Genomic DNA, 13,542 nt, shown 5'->3' with positions numbered 1-13,542 from the left:
GCCATGTAGTTCCAGGCAGGCTAAAGAATGGATGTACGCGCCGCTAGTGTACGGCCTAGTAAAAGCGTCGTACGAAAAACGTCAGCGTGGCCCCTCTCAGGTTTCTCTCTGTTACTACTTTTTATTACTCCTTTAAAACTAAACAATTTTTGAAACATTTTTTCAAAATACATATTTTTTTCAAATATTTTATATAGACATTTGACATGTAAGTATCTTTATGAGCATAAAGGAAAGATTATTAGCAAAGTTTCTAAAAATAAAAGCTTCTATTATATTACATTATTTTAAGAAATAGACACATTTCAAAAAAGATAAATTACGTATAAGTAATATAAATAATAGTACATTTGAAGCACATTTTATTATAAAATATGTAATTTTTTTTTAAATTTTTTGTTTACTATATAATGTAAAAATAGTCACAATAAAAATAAAATTTGTATATATAAAAACGAAAACTAAAGATACGTCTTGTACATTTCAAAATTGCACTAGTCACAGTGTTAGATATAAATTAATAAACTTAATATTACTAAATATTATAACTTAATATGAATAATATTACATACATAATATTTTATACATAAAATTGTTAATATTATGTATAAATTATACACATGAACAAAATATAAAAAAAAGTATTGAATATTTTATTGTGCAGCATTCAGTTTTTTTATTTTTTCAGTTGCATGACGAAGCCATGATTTAATTGGTTCCGAAACTTTGTGCTCGGTAGCTTGCGGGTATTTGAATTGAACTGCACCTACAAATACGTATAAACATTAATATAACATAAATTTAAACATATACCTCTCAATATATTTTTAATTTTTTTAAACCAGATGTTTAATGAATTAGATGGAAAGTTAATCTAATTTTTATAATTTAATAACTAAATCTAATCTATGTATTATATGTATATGCATTATGTATAGGTTTATTAGTGTAAATAGCTATGTGTTTAAGTGTGTGTTTATGTATTTGTATGTGTGGGTATATATACACTCACCCGAAAAAAAAGCGGTACACTGAAAATGTGGGAAAAATTCATCAAATTTCAACTGACGATAACTTCGTAAATAATAAAGATAGAAAGTTCTATAAAATATGGAAATGAAGCTAAAAATCTCTACTTTAAGAATCAATTTATTTCAATGTTGCAAAATAAATTTATTGAAAATGGCGGATGACAAAGCGCGAGCATGCAAAATTGAAAAATAATGGTTCGAGTTTGCGACGGTGCACGGTATAAACAAAAAATTGTAGCTTATTGGGATCAAAAGCGTACGAAAGTACAGAGTCTCCTCTTTAAAATGCTTTTTTATGCATCTTGATACGATGATTTTTCGCCGAGAGATTCGCATTTGAAGAAAAAGGCAGATTCTTACTTCAAATGCGAATCTCTCGGCGAAAAATCATCGTATCAAGATGCATAAAAAAGCATTTTAAAGAGGAGACTCTGTACTTTCGTACGCTTTTGATCCCAATAAGCTACAATTTTTTGTTTATACCGTGCACCGTCGCAAACTCGAACCATTATTTTTCAATTTCGCATGCTTTTGCTTTGTCATCCGCCATTTTGGAGAAAGTTATCACACATTATTGCGTTATGAATTTTCGAACACTAGACATCCAAACTTTTAAAATGGTTTTTAAAAAATCCTGCTAGCTGTATTACGTGCCGAGATATTCAATTTTGAACCAGACCGAATTGCAAGAATAAGAATTCTGTGGTTATCAGCTCCGCGGTATTTTAAAATTCCAAACTCTCCTTACGGTTATAAGTGTCAATTCTGCTCTTGGCGTTACCCAGGATCAACGGCGTGGACGTGACAGAAATCTGATCCCGTGTGCACATGTTGGCACGTGTGTATGTGTGTGTGTGTGTGTGTGTGCGTGCGTGTGTCCGTGCGTCCGTGTGTGTGTATGTGTGTGTGCGTGCGCGTGCGTGCGTGCCTGCGTGCGCGTGCATGCGTGTGTGTGCGCGTGCACCACTGGGATAAGGACCTCATGGCTCGTTAGATCCACGATATTTTACGACTCCAAACCCTCCCGGTGGTGCGTGTACAATTGTGTGTGCGCGCGCGTAAATTAATAATGGGTATGACCTCCTCGTGCGCGTATTACCTCATTCATGCGACGAGGCATACTTCTTATTAGTGTTCTAATTTCAGTCTGCGTAATGTCATTCCACTCTATTTCAAGAACTCTTCGAAGTTCTGGCAATGACTGAGGAGCAGGTATATGATTTCGTACTTTTCTGTTAATATTGTCCCATAGGTGTTCAATGGGATTTAAATCTGGACTCATTGCTGGCCATTCGAGTCGATTTATGCCAACTTCATCGCAGAAATCAAGCACTTTTCTCGCAACGTGCGGTCGAGCATTGTCTTGCATAAACAAAAAGTCCTCTCCGATGAAGTGCGCATACGGAACAACGTACGGTATGAGTACGTCTTCCACGTATACATCTGCGTTCATGTTTGCGTCAAAAAAGTGGAGATCTGTGTGAGCATTTGCAGAAATTCCTGCCATTACAGAGCCACCATTATAGCTAGACCTCTCACTTACAGTACAGTCTGCAAATCGTTCTCCAACGCGACGGTATACTCGTTCTCGTCCGTCTGAAGAATACAGACAAAAACGAGATTCGTCGCTAAAAAGAACGGTACTCCATTCTGCATATGTCCAGCCTGCATGCTCGACAGCAAAATTGAGTCGAGTTACGCGATGGCGACGCATAAGCGAAGGTACATTTGCTGGCCTGCGCGGAAAAAGACCGTGTTCCGCTAATCTGTTTCGAATAGTGTCAACGGATACATTACATTCGCGGACATCTCTTAAATTGTTTCGAATTTGAACAGCCGTTCGATGTCTGTCTCTTAATGAATTTAAAACAATAAATCGGTCATCGTTTTCATTCGTACAACGAGGACGTCCCGAACCAGGTCTTCTTTGGACAGAATTAGTCTCCAAGTACCTAGCATAAGCACGTTGCACGGTTGACACTGATAAATCAAGTGCCTCAGCAACGTACCTTCGACTTCTCCCATCTTCAATTAACGCTACAACTTGAGCAGCTTTTTCAGGACTTATCGTCGCCATAATTGACCAATAATTTCAATGCGAAAAGATTAATTATTGTTTACTTTGACGAAGTCGTACGAATAAGTAACGCGTCTCGAAAGAAAAAGATCAAGAGAAATCAAGCACTCTTCTCGCAATGTGCGGTCGAGCATAAACAAAAAGTCAGGGCGGAGAAATCACAAAAGATCTGCAGACATCTCCTTCGGATGCAAAACAATTGATTGAAAAATAATGGTTCGAGTTTGCGACGGTGCACGGTATAAACAAAAAATTGTAGCTTATTGGGATCAAAAGCGTACGAAAGTACAGAGTCTCCTCTTTAAAATGCTTTTTTATGCATCTCGATACGATGATTTTTCGCTGAGAGATTCGCATTTGAAGTAAGAATCTGCCTTTTTCTTCAAATGCGAATCTCTCGGCGAAAAATCATCGTATCGAGATGCATAAAAAAGCATTTTAAAGAGGAGACTCTGTACTTTCGTACGCTTTTGATCCCAATAAGCTACAATTTTTTGTTTATACCGTGCACCGTCGCAAACTCGAACCATTATTTTTCAATTTTGCATGCTCGCGCTTTGTCATCCGCCATTTTCAATAAATTTATTTTGCAACATTGAAATAAATTGATTCTTAAAGTAGAGATTTTTAGCTTCATTTCCATATTTTATAGAACTTTCTATCTTTATTATTTACGAAGTTATCGTCAGTTGAAATTTGATGAATTTTTCCCACATTTTCAGTGTACCGCTTTTTTTTCGGGTGAGTGTATATTGGGTTGGCAACTAAGTAATTGCGGATTTCATTGATAGATGGTATTAGTTGAATTTTTTAATATTTTAACGTTTTCGAAGTGTCAAACTTATATTGTTATTTAACAGTTGGTTCTTCACAACACTTCAATTGTTATTCAGTAAAAAAATTATATCAATCGAATGTTTAGTTTTTGTTTGGCGTCTGTTGAAACATGGAAAGTCGAAATCAGCATTTTCGTCATATTTTGCTTTTTTGCTTCCGTAAAGGAATGAACGCATCTCAAGCTCATAAGGAGTTATGTGTATGGTGATGAAACATTAAAAGAACGGCAGTGTTAAAATTGGTTCGTTAAATTTTGTTCTGGTGATTTTTCACTTAAAGAAGGGCAACGCTCTGGTCGTCCATTGGAGATTGATGACGATCAAATAAAAACAATAATTGATTCCGATCGTCATAGCACAACACGTGAGATTGCAAAGAAGCTCAATGTATCACATACATGTATTGAAAAGCGTTTAAAACAACTTTGCTACGTAAAAAAATTCGATATATGGGTTCCTCATCAACTTAAGGAAATTCACTTAACAAAACGCATCAATAACTGCGATTTGCTTCTGAAACGTAACGAAAAAGATCCATTTTTGAAACGATTAATAACTGGCGATGAAAAATGGATCGTTTACAACAATGTCAATCGAAAAAGATCGTGGAGCAAGCAAGATGAACCAACTCAAACAGCATCCAAAGCTGAAATTCACGAAAAAAAAGTTATGTTATCAATTTGGTGGGATTACAGAGGAATTGTCTACTTTAAAATTTTACCACGCAACTAAACGATTAATTCAGATGTATACATTCAACAACTAACCAAATTAAACAATGCAATTCAAGAAAAGCGACCAGAATTGGCAAATCGTAAAGGTGTCGTGTTCCACCATGATAATGCAAGACCACACACATTTTTGGCCACTCGACAAAAATTATTGCAGCTTGGTTGGGATGTGCTGCCACATCCACCATATAGTCCTGACCTTCCACCATCGGATTACCAATTATTTCGATCTTTGCAAAACTTCTTGAATGGTAAAACTTTCAATAATTATGATGATGTCAAATCGCACTTGGTTCAGTTTTTTGCCGATAAAAACCATAAATTTTATGAACGTGGAATTATGATGCTGCCAGAAAGATGGCAAAAAGTCATCGATAAAAATGGACAATACATTATTGAATAAAGTTATTTCGTTTCATAAAAAAATTGATTTTTATTTTTTTGAAAAAATCCGCAATTACTTAGTTGCCAACCCAATATATAGGGCATTCTTTCTCAACTTTACACCCATGCTGCCCATTTTCTATTTGATCTAAAAATTTTTGAAAAAATCTTAAAATTACAGAAAAATGTAAGCTTTCCAATGGCGCGTGGCAAAATTATCAAATTCAATTGGATCATACTTAAAATTTTAGAAAACCGAAAAAAATAATAAAAACGGTAATTATTCAAGTGTAGCGATTATTCATTCGACGTTTTTCTCTTCCAATTAACACTTTCGAGTACTCTGTTTATCTGTGCACTGTCACATGAGTCTAAACTAAAATGGCGGATCCAATATGGCCGCCAAAAATTTAAAAAATTTAAGAAATTAACGGATTTTTGTAAAACTTAATACCAAAGAGTTTTTCTGTATGTTAAATACAAATCTCAAATCGGATTTTAAAAATTCAAAATGTCGGATCTAATACGACCACCAAAAATATTGAAAAATTTAAGAAGTTAACGGATTTTTATAAAACTTGATATCAGGAGTATATTTGGGACGCAGATTTTAAAATTTCATCATTAAATTCGTATTTATCGACCTATTTGGTCTAAAGATTATCAAAAAACTATTAAAATTTATAACAAAATTCAAGTCCTCCATGGGCGCGTGGCAAAATTATCAAATTCAATTGAATCATTATTTTTTTTCTGAGCTTAGTCAAAAAAGTTTCATAAAATAAGATCGTGAAATCCATTTTGTACACATTCGAGAGAGTTTCTTTACCGCAATATTATCGCCATTCATTACAACATTTTAACGTTAAAAAACGTTTCATTGTGATTCCGTAAATTTCTAAACGCTTTAATATTTGGGTTTGTATATCCGACTCCCATGGTTCTGGGCTTTTTTGTGCTATGAGCGTTTCTCTGAGATTTTCTTTGAACAGTTCTTTTCAAAGCTACTTTTAACCGTTCTTTTAGGACTGCTCTCAGAACAATACTACAGAAAATTCTATTATCTGTACTATTTTTGATCGTGAATTTTAGAATTTGATTTTGAATATGTCCAGTATACACGGTGATAGATGTTGCAATCCCTACAATGTGGAAGGTAACAGAGGGAAAGATCTTCGACGCATTTCGAGTGTTATCAAACGATTATTCCCAAAATTTCCAGATAATGCTAAAATTTGTGCAGCATGTAGGAAAATGAAATATCCTCGCATGAATGAAGATACGCACGTCTCATCGAGTCTTGATAAAACGTTTGATAATTGTACTCATAATACTGAACAGAATATTTCTGTATCTTCCGGTGCATCTTCATTATCTTTCAGTGGAATTGAATGCAACATAAAATCACAAAGAGAGATTGAGTTGGAAGATATGTTGAGTGGATTAAAAGAAAAATTTTCCATTCTTGAAATTAATGATCCTTTGAGATTGACGATTTTGACTGTAGTACCAGATGCATGGAGTCTAAGTCAAATTTCTCGGGAATTGAACTGTTCTAGGTATTTTGCAAAAAAAGCTAGAAAATTGAAAGCATCTAAGGGCGTTTTAGCAGAAACAACTGCTAAGAATGGTAAACCATTGCCGGAAAGTACTGTTACACGAATGAAAGATTTTTACAATAGTGACGAAAATAGCAGAATCATGCCAGGTATGAAAGATATGGTTTCAGTAAAAAATGACGAGGGCAGAGATTTGATTCAGAAACGTCTTCTCCTTTCAGACTTAAGAGGTCTTTATGATATTTATAGTAAATGCCATCCAGACTGTCATGTTAGTTTTAGTAAATTTGCCCAATTCTGACCAAAACATTGTATACTTGCTGGTGCAAATGGTACGCATTCGTTCTGTGTCTGTACGATACATCAAAATTGCAAATTGATGATTGACTCTGTCAATTTAAATAATCTTACTAAAGATTCCATGTGATTTTACATGATTATAAAGATTGCTTACGCCAAATCGTGTGCAAAAATCCTGATGAAAATTGTTATATTGGTGAATGCAATAAATGTCCTGGTATTATTGAACTAAAAAAACATTTGAAAGAACTCTTAGATGAGAAAGGTATTCACCACATACAGTTCAGTGTCTGGACAACAACTGACAGATCAACTCTTCAGACGCAAATTCTTCCGTCGTCGGAATTTGTCGATGAATTTTGTGACAAATTTATCATTCTAAAACCTCATTCTTTTATTGCAAAAGAACAATCTCGATTCTATCAGGAAAGAAAAAAGAATTTAAAAAAAGGTGAAGTTCTTGCAGTATTAGATTTTTCTGAGAATTACAAGTATGTTGTGCAAAATGCATCGCAGGCGTTCCATTTTAATAATTCGCAATGTACTGTCTTTCCTGTCGTGTGTTACTATAAAAAAGAGTTAGAACTTGAACACAAAAGTTTTATTTTTTTGTCGGATAGTACACTTCATGACACAGCTGCTGTATATACTGTACAAAAGATGCTAATTCCTCAATTGAAAATAATAATTCCTGAGCTAAGAAGAGTAATCTACTTTAGCAATGGGGTAAAACAGCATTTTAAAAATAAATATCAGATGATGAATCTAATGCATCACGAAGAGGATTTTGGTGTTGCAGCGGAATGGAACTATCATGCCACTGCACATGGTAAAGGTGCTTCAGACGGTGTAGGTGCTGTGTTCAAAAGGGAAGCTATATGAGCTAGCCTCCTTAGTAAACCGAACGATGCCATTCTTTCATTCGAGAAACTTGTTGACTGGGCTCAAAAAAATTCTAAAAGTATTAGTATACTGTCACCTGGGGGTTGAGCTACCCACCGGGCGCGTCTCCAAGGTGGCGGATAGGAGGACGCCCAGTAGGTGTAAGTTTTCTGAGGGGACTCAGTGCTGCTGCGTAGTGGCGGTTATAACCTGGCTCCACGGAAGTAAAACCCTGTGGAGGGTAAAAGACTATCATTGCCGCGGACCAGCTCCCCAAGCCAAGTTGTAAGCCATCGTGGCGATGGCTGCATGTCACTGGGGGAGCAGTGTCGCGAACGATGCCTCTGGGGAACCGGGCGAAACCCCAGAATATCCAGCCTTACCCACGCATGCGGGGCTCTGCGTGGGCGGACCGTGTAATTCCCTAGCTACTCGTGGGACCACTATGGATTTAAACTTAAACTTAAACTTAGAGAACGAAGTGGGAAAACGGGAAGGCTCGCGTGACGGATCTCCGAGGGAAGGAGCTGGGACGGTGGTGACGAGCGGGACCCTTAAGAGCTACGGAAGTGAAGCCGGCCCGGCTGCGCGGCAGGAGGCTTCACCTCCAGTGAAAAAGAATCGGTGCGGGGCCGAAAGAAGGAGGGCAAAGCGGATGAGAGCAGGGGCTCTGGAAGGGGCTCGCTCTCTTCCCGTAACTCCTCCTTGTACGCCGGTGGAGGTGGTGAAGGGGCACACCGATGGTAAACGTCGGAAGGGCTCCAATGAAACCCCTCCATCGGGCGGCCGTCCGCTGAAGAGGCAAAGGGCTCACGATGGGCACCATGCCTATTCGGACGCTGCTGACCCTCTGGCGACGGTGATTGTGGCGGAGGGCTACCCCGAGACAGAAATCACTGCTGAGCAGTTGACTCTGTTGAGGGGTGCGGTCTCGAAGGAGATCGACGGGATCCAGGAGAGTCCGGTGCTCAGATTCCACAGCACCTCTCTAAGGAGTGGTGCGGCGGTGGTAAGATGCGCGGATGAGGCGTCGCTGGGTTGGCTCGTGAGGCGGATCGGCGGTATCATTCCGTGGGAGGGCGCCAGGCTCAAGGTGATGGGCATGGACGCGCTTCAAAAGCAGCACAGGGCGGTGGTTTGGGTTCCGGGATCTCCCGAGGGCGCGGCCACGGTCCTGAAGCGGCTGGAAAAGCAGAACCCAGGTCTCGTCACCGGGAGCTGGAAAGTGTTCGCAAAGGGGGTAGGGGCCACCAGGAAAGGTGGGAACCTGGTCCTCGGTGTTTCGGAGTCCAGTGTCCTCAAATTGAGAACAATGGACTTCAAACCATTCTTTGGGCTCGACAGGATTGCCTTTCGGGTAAGTGGGGCCCAGGGGGGGGGGGGGAAGGGGGGATAAAAAGAAGCCCCCAAAACGGTCTTGTAGTTAAATGGCGGGATCGAGAGAAGTGGCCTTCACCCAGATTAATTTGCATCACAGCAAAGGGGCCTCGGCTGTTTTGGCTAGGCAACAAGCTGGGAGGCAACATGCATATCACTGATGCAAGAACCCTGGGTAATCCGGGGTTGCATCAGGGACTTGGCGGCCTGCGGTAGGCTCTTTAGGGCCCCATCAGTGGATCGGCCCAGGGCCTGCGTGGTCGTCAAGGGTATGGAATCCCAGCTAATACCTCACCTGTGTTCCAGGGACGTTGCGGCTGTAGAAGTGGATTTCACTGATGATTCCGGTGACAGGAAGAAAATGGTTATTTGCTCGGCCTACTTCTCTCATGACGAGAAGGAGGCGGTGCCGCCTGCACCGGTGATAAAACTGGCATAATACTGCCAAGAGAAACGGCTTCCCCTGATCATGGGATGTGACGCTAACGCGCATCACACTGTGTGAGGAAGCTCGGACACCAACGAAAGAGGAAGAAAAGTGTTGGGGTTCCTAGCATCTACGGATCTGCAGATTCTCAACACAGGAGACAAGCCCACCTTCTGCACTATAGCGAGAAGAGAAGTGCTCGACATCAATGTCTGTTCCAGGCAGTTGATACAGGAGGTAGTGGAGTGTAGGGTCTCGACGGAGCCCTCGCTCTCAGACCATAGGCAGATCACCTTCAGGATAGCTAAGGCTAGGGGGAAGGAGGTCAAATTCAGGAACCCGAGGAAAACTAAGTGGGACTCCTATAGGAAAGACCTGCCCAGCAGTCTCAGAGGCTTCCCTAAGAGGAACGGGACAGAGGACGAACTGGTGACCTGTGTGGACTACTTGCAGAGGTCTCTGGTAAACTGTTACGAAAATAATTGCCCCGAAAGGACGGTTACAAATAGTAGAGGAACTTCCTGGTGGACCCCTGGACTGCAGGGCCTCAGAGTGGCGGCTCGTAGGGCCTGGAACAGAGCTAGGAACACGGGCCGCCAATCCGACTGGGAGCTCTCTAGGAGGGCACAGAAGGAATATAGAGACTCTGTGGTTAGGGTAAAACTGGAAAACTGGAGGAAGTTTTGCGAGAAAGTAGAGGGAATGCCCGAAACGGCAAGAATCTGCAGGATCCTCGCTAGGAACCGCTAGGATGCGACTCTGGAAGCTATCGCTCCCTGATGGGACGGTGGTGACTGGAGAGCGATGTCTGGAGCATCTACTGGATGTGAGCTTTCCGGGTTTCCATAGGGAGCCGGAAGAGCTATTTGCATATAAGGAGCCGGGCTCACTCAGAAGAGCCCGACAAGCGGACTGGCGAATGGCGGCCAAGATTGTCATGCCCGAGAAGGTCAAGTGGGCAATCAACACGATTAAGCCCTACAAATCAGCGGGACCGGATGGCGTCTTTCCGGCTCTTCTACAAGAGAGACTGGAACAGATCGTGGGCCTACTGACTCGTACCTTAAAGGCTTGTATCGCGATGGGCTACACACCCAGCGTATGGAAACTGGCCAGGGTAGTTTTCATCCCGAAGGCGGGAAGAACGAGCTACACCAAGGCAAAGGATTTCAGGCCAATTAGCCTAACATCGTTTCTCCTTAAGACATTGGAGAAGCTGGTGGACGCGTATCTGAAGGAGACAACTCTGTGGAGGCACCCTCTCCACAAAAATCAGCACGCGTATCGTTCGGGCTATTCCACCGAGACTGCTCTACATCAGACGGTAGCGTTTATTGAGGAGCAGCTGGAAAGGAAGAGCTACGCAGTGGGTGCTTTCTTGGACATAGAAGGCGCCTTTAACAACACACCGCACGAGGTAGTGTGTGAGGAAGCCGCCAGAAGAGGTGTCCCGATGAAGCTCGTCGAGTGGATCCGGGGCATGCTAGGGAGGCGTGTGATGACTTCGCTGAGAACTGCGAAAGTCTGTGGGTGGGTGAGAAGAAGTTGCCCGCAGGGCGGAGTACTTTTCCCACTTTTATGGTGCCTGGTAGCAGACGGATTATTAAAGGCACTGGACGATAGGGGCTTCACTGCACAAGGCTACGCAGACGACGTGGCAATACTTGTGCAAGGCCCTTTTCTAGAGACGCTTCTAGAGCTCATGCAGGGGGCACTGGAAGTTGTAGAAGAGTGGTGTCAGAGGACGGTTTTGGCGGTGAATCCACTAAAAACCGGTCTTACTGTCTTCACTCGCAAATACAAGGTGGGCACCATTGTGGGACCCACTCTTGGAGGAGTAAGGTTAGTTCCGACCGAATCAGTGAAATATTTGGGAGTTATCCTGGATAGGAAACTGCTTTGGGAGGAGCACCTTCGTAACCGGTGCAAAAGCTTGTGCCAGTATTTTTGGATGTGTAGAAGGACCTTTGGCCAGACTTGGGGTTTGAAACCGAGTATGATACACTGGATCTACACAGCCATACTTCGCCCCAGACTCACATACGCAGCCGTAGTATGGTGGACTAGGGTGCAAAAGAAAACAGCCAAAGTTGCGCTGGAGCATGTCAGGGCTCTGATTTTGAGAGGGGCCCTGGGTGCTACGGTTACGACATCAGTGGCGGCGATGGGCGTAATGTTCGGCATCGAACCGTTTCATCAGGTGGTGGTGGCTGCGGCAGCAGTGGCGACATACCGTTTAAGATGCAAACAAAAATGGAAGAAGGGAGCCCGGCATACGAGGCTGCCGGAAGACGTTCTGTTGGATCCGATATTCGAGATGCGACAGGACAGAATACCTATTATTCGGGCTTCTGATAGGCGCTTCAAAGTGCATATACCGAGGCCGAAGGAGTAGGAAAAGGAAGGTGGAAACTTAGGGGCTCGAGTGCGTGGAGGGGATGTCTGGTATACGGACGGCTCCAAGACGGACACGGGCTCCGGGGCCGGCTTCTTTGGCAGTCGAGAGGGATGGAAGGAGTGCATTTCTCTCGACAGTTATATGGTATTCCAAACGGAGATTGTGGCTATTCTAAGCTGTGCTCAGACCGTACGGAGTAGGGTAGAAGCGGGAGAGCACATCAGAATTTGTACGGACAGCCAGGCAGCCATCAAAGCGCTGGGGGCTCCGACAATAACGTCGCGGTTGGTTCGAGAGTGCAGAGGCGTTCTGAACGAATTGACGAGAGAGAGAGAAGTCACCGTTACATGGGTGCCTGGTCACTCAGGCATCCAGGGTAATGAATGTGCGGACCAGCTGGCAAAAGCGGGTTCAGAGATAACGATGGTAGGACCGGGGTCGGCTCTGGAAATCCCCTTTTGTCTAGGAAGGGGGAGGATCAAAGAATGGCTTTGCAGAGAACATCTAAGACACTGGAGAGTGGAATCTGAATCCAAATGCAGACAGGCTAGAGCTCTGATGGGAGATACTTCTAATAGGGAACTGGCTTGGAGCATAAGGGCTTTGAGTAGGAGAGATGCCAGGACAGCGGTACACATACTGACGGGTCATGGCACCTTAAACTACCATATGTACAAACTTGGGCGTAGCGATACATCCAGGTGCAAGGCATGTGGAGACGACGAGAAAACAAGCCTTCACGTACTCAGCGATTGTCCCGTATATGCAGGGTTGAGACACAGGATGCTGGGCTCAGCACTACTTGGGCCAAAGCAGATCAGGGAGCTGCCGGTGAGGAATCTGATTCTCTTTTGGAGAAAAACAGGTCTCTCATGAGTAAGTTTATGAGGGGAGGCACAATGGACAATGTCTGGGTGCCGCGGGCGGCGCTTCGAAAGAGGAACGCCCCCCCGTTACGTTATAATAATAAATAAATAAAGGTAGCTGCTGTAGAAATATATCATGGCTATGAAAAGCTAGCAAATGCTAACAAATTCTTATTACAATTTGTCAATGAAGCAATAGATCTAACAGTAAACAGTATCAATATTAATGGAAATGTAAAACAATTTAAAATCAAAGGATTTATATGTGATGCTCCTGCTAAATCTTTTATTTGTTATATAAAAGGCCATACAAGTTTTTATTCTTGTACAAAATGTTTTTAAAAAGGAACATACCTGAAAGGTCGAACTTATTTTCCTAAAATTAATTGTAGAAAAAGAACAGGTCAAAATTTTCAGAATAAAAGCCAGATTCAACATCATTCTGGTATTTCTATTATAGAAAGAATTCCAGAAATTGATATGGTTTCTCACGTGCCATTAGAATATATGCACCTCATTTGCTTAGGTGTCATGAAAAAATTGTTGATGATGTGGACTTTTGGAAAGCCACAAATAAAATTAAAATTTGAAAAAATTAATGAGATTACTAGACAATTGTTATCAATAGTTGAAAATACACCAAATGAATTTGTTCGAAAGCCACGTTCTATAGA

At 41.8% G+C, this 13,542-nt stretch overlaps 1 protein-coding gene across 1 annotated transcript; it reads left to right on the top strand.

Annotated features, from left to right (window-relative positions):
• The first annotated feature begins 12,143 nt into the window (after nucleotides 1–12,143).
• LOC136999533 (uncharacterized) lies at nucleotides 12,144–12,878 on the top strand. Its single transcript, XM_067353874.1, has one exon. The coding sequence runs from the start codon at nucleotides 12,144–12,146 to the stop codon at nucleotides 12,876–12,878; it is 735 nt and encodes a 244-aa protein (XP_067209975.1).
• Nucleotides 12,879–13,542: the final 664 nt, after the last annotated feature.

Source organism: Linepithema humile, chromosome 4 (genome assembly GCF_040581485.1).
Source record: "Linepithema humile isolate Giens D197 chromosome 4, Lhum_UNIL_v1.0, whole genome shotgun sequence".
Taxonomy (NCBI): Eukaryota; Metazoa; Arthropoda; class Insecta; order Hymenoptera; family Formicidae; genus Linepithema; species Linepithema humile.
The sequence above is the reverse complement of the archived record's forward strand: the minus strand, read 5'-3'. Positions and strand labels throughout refer to the sequence as shown.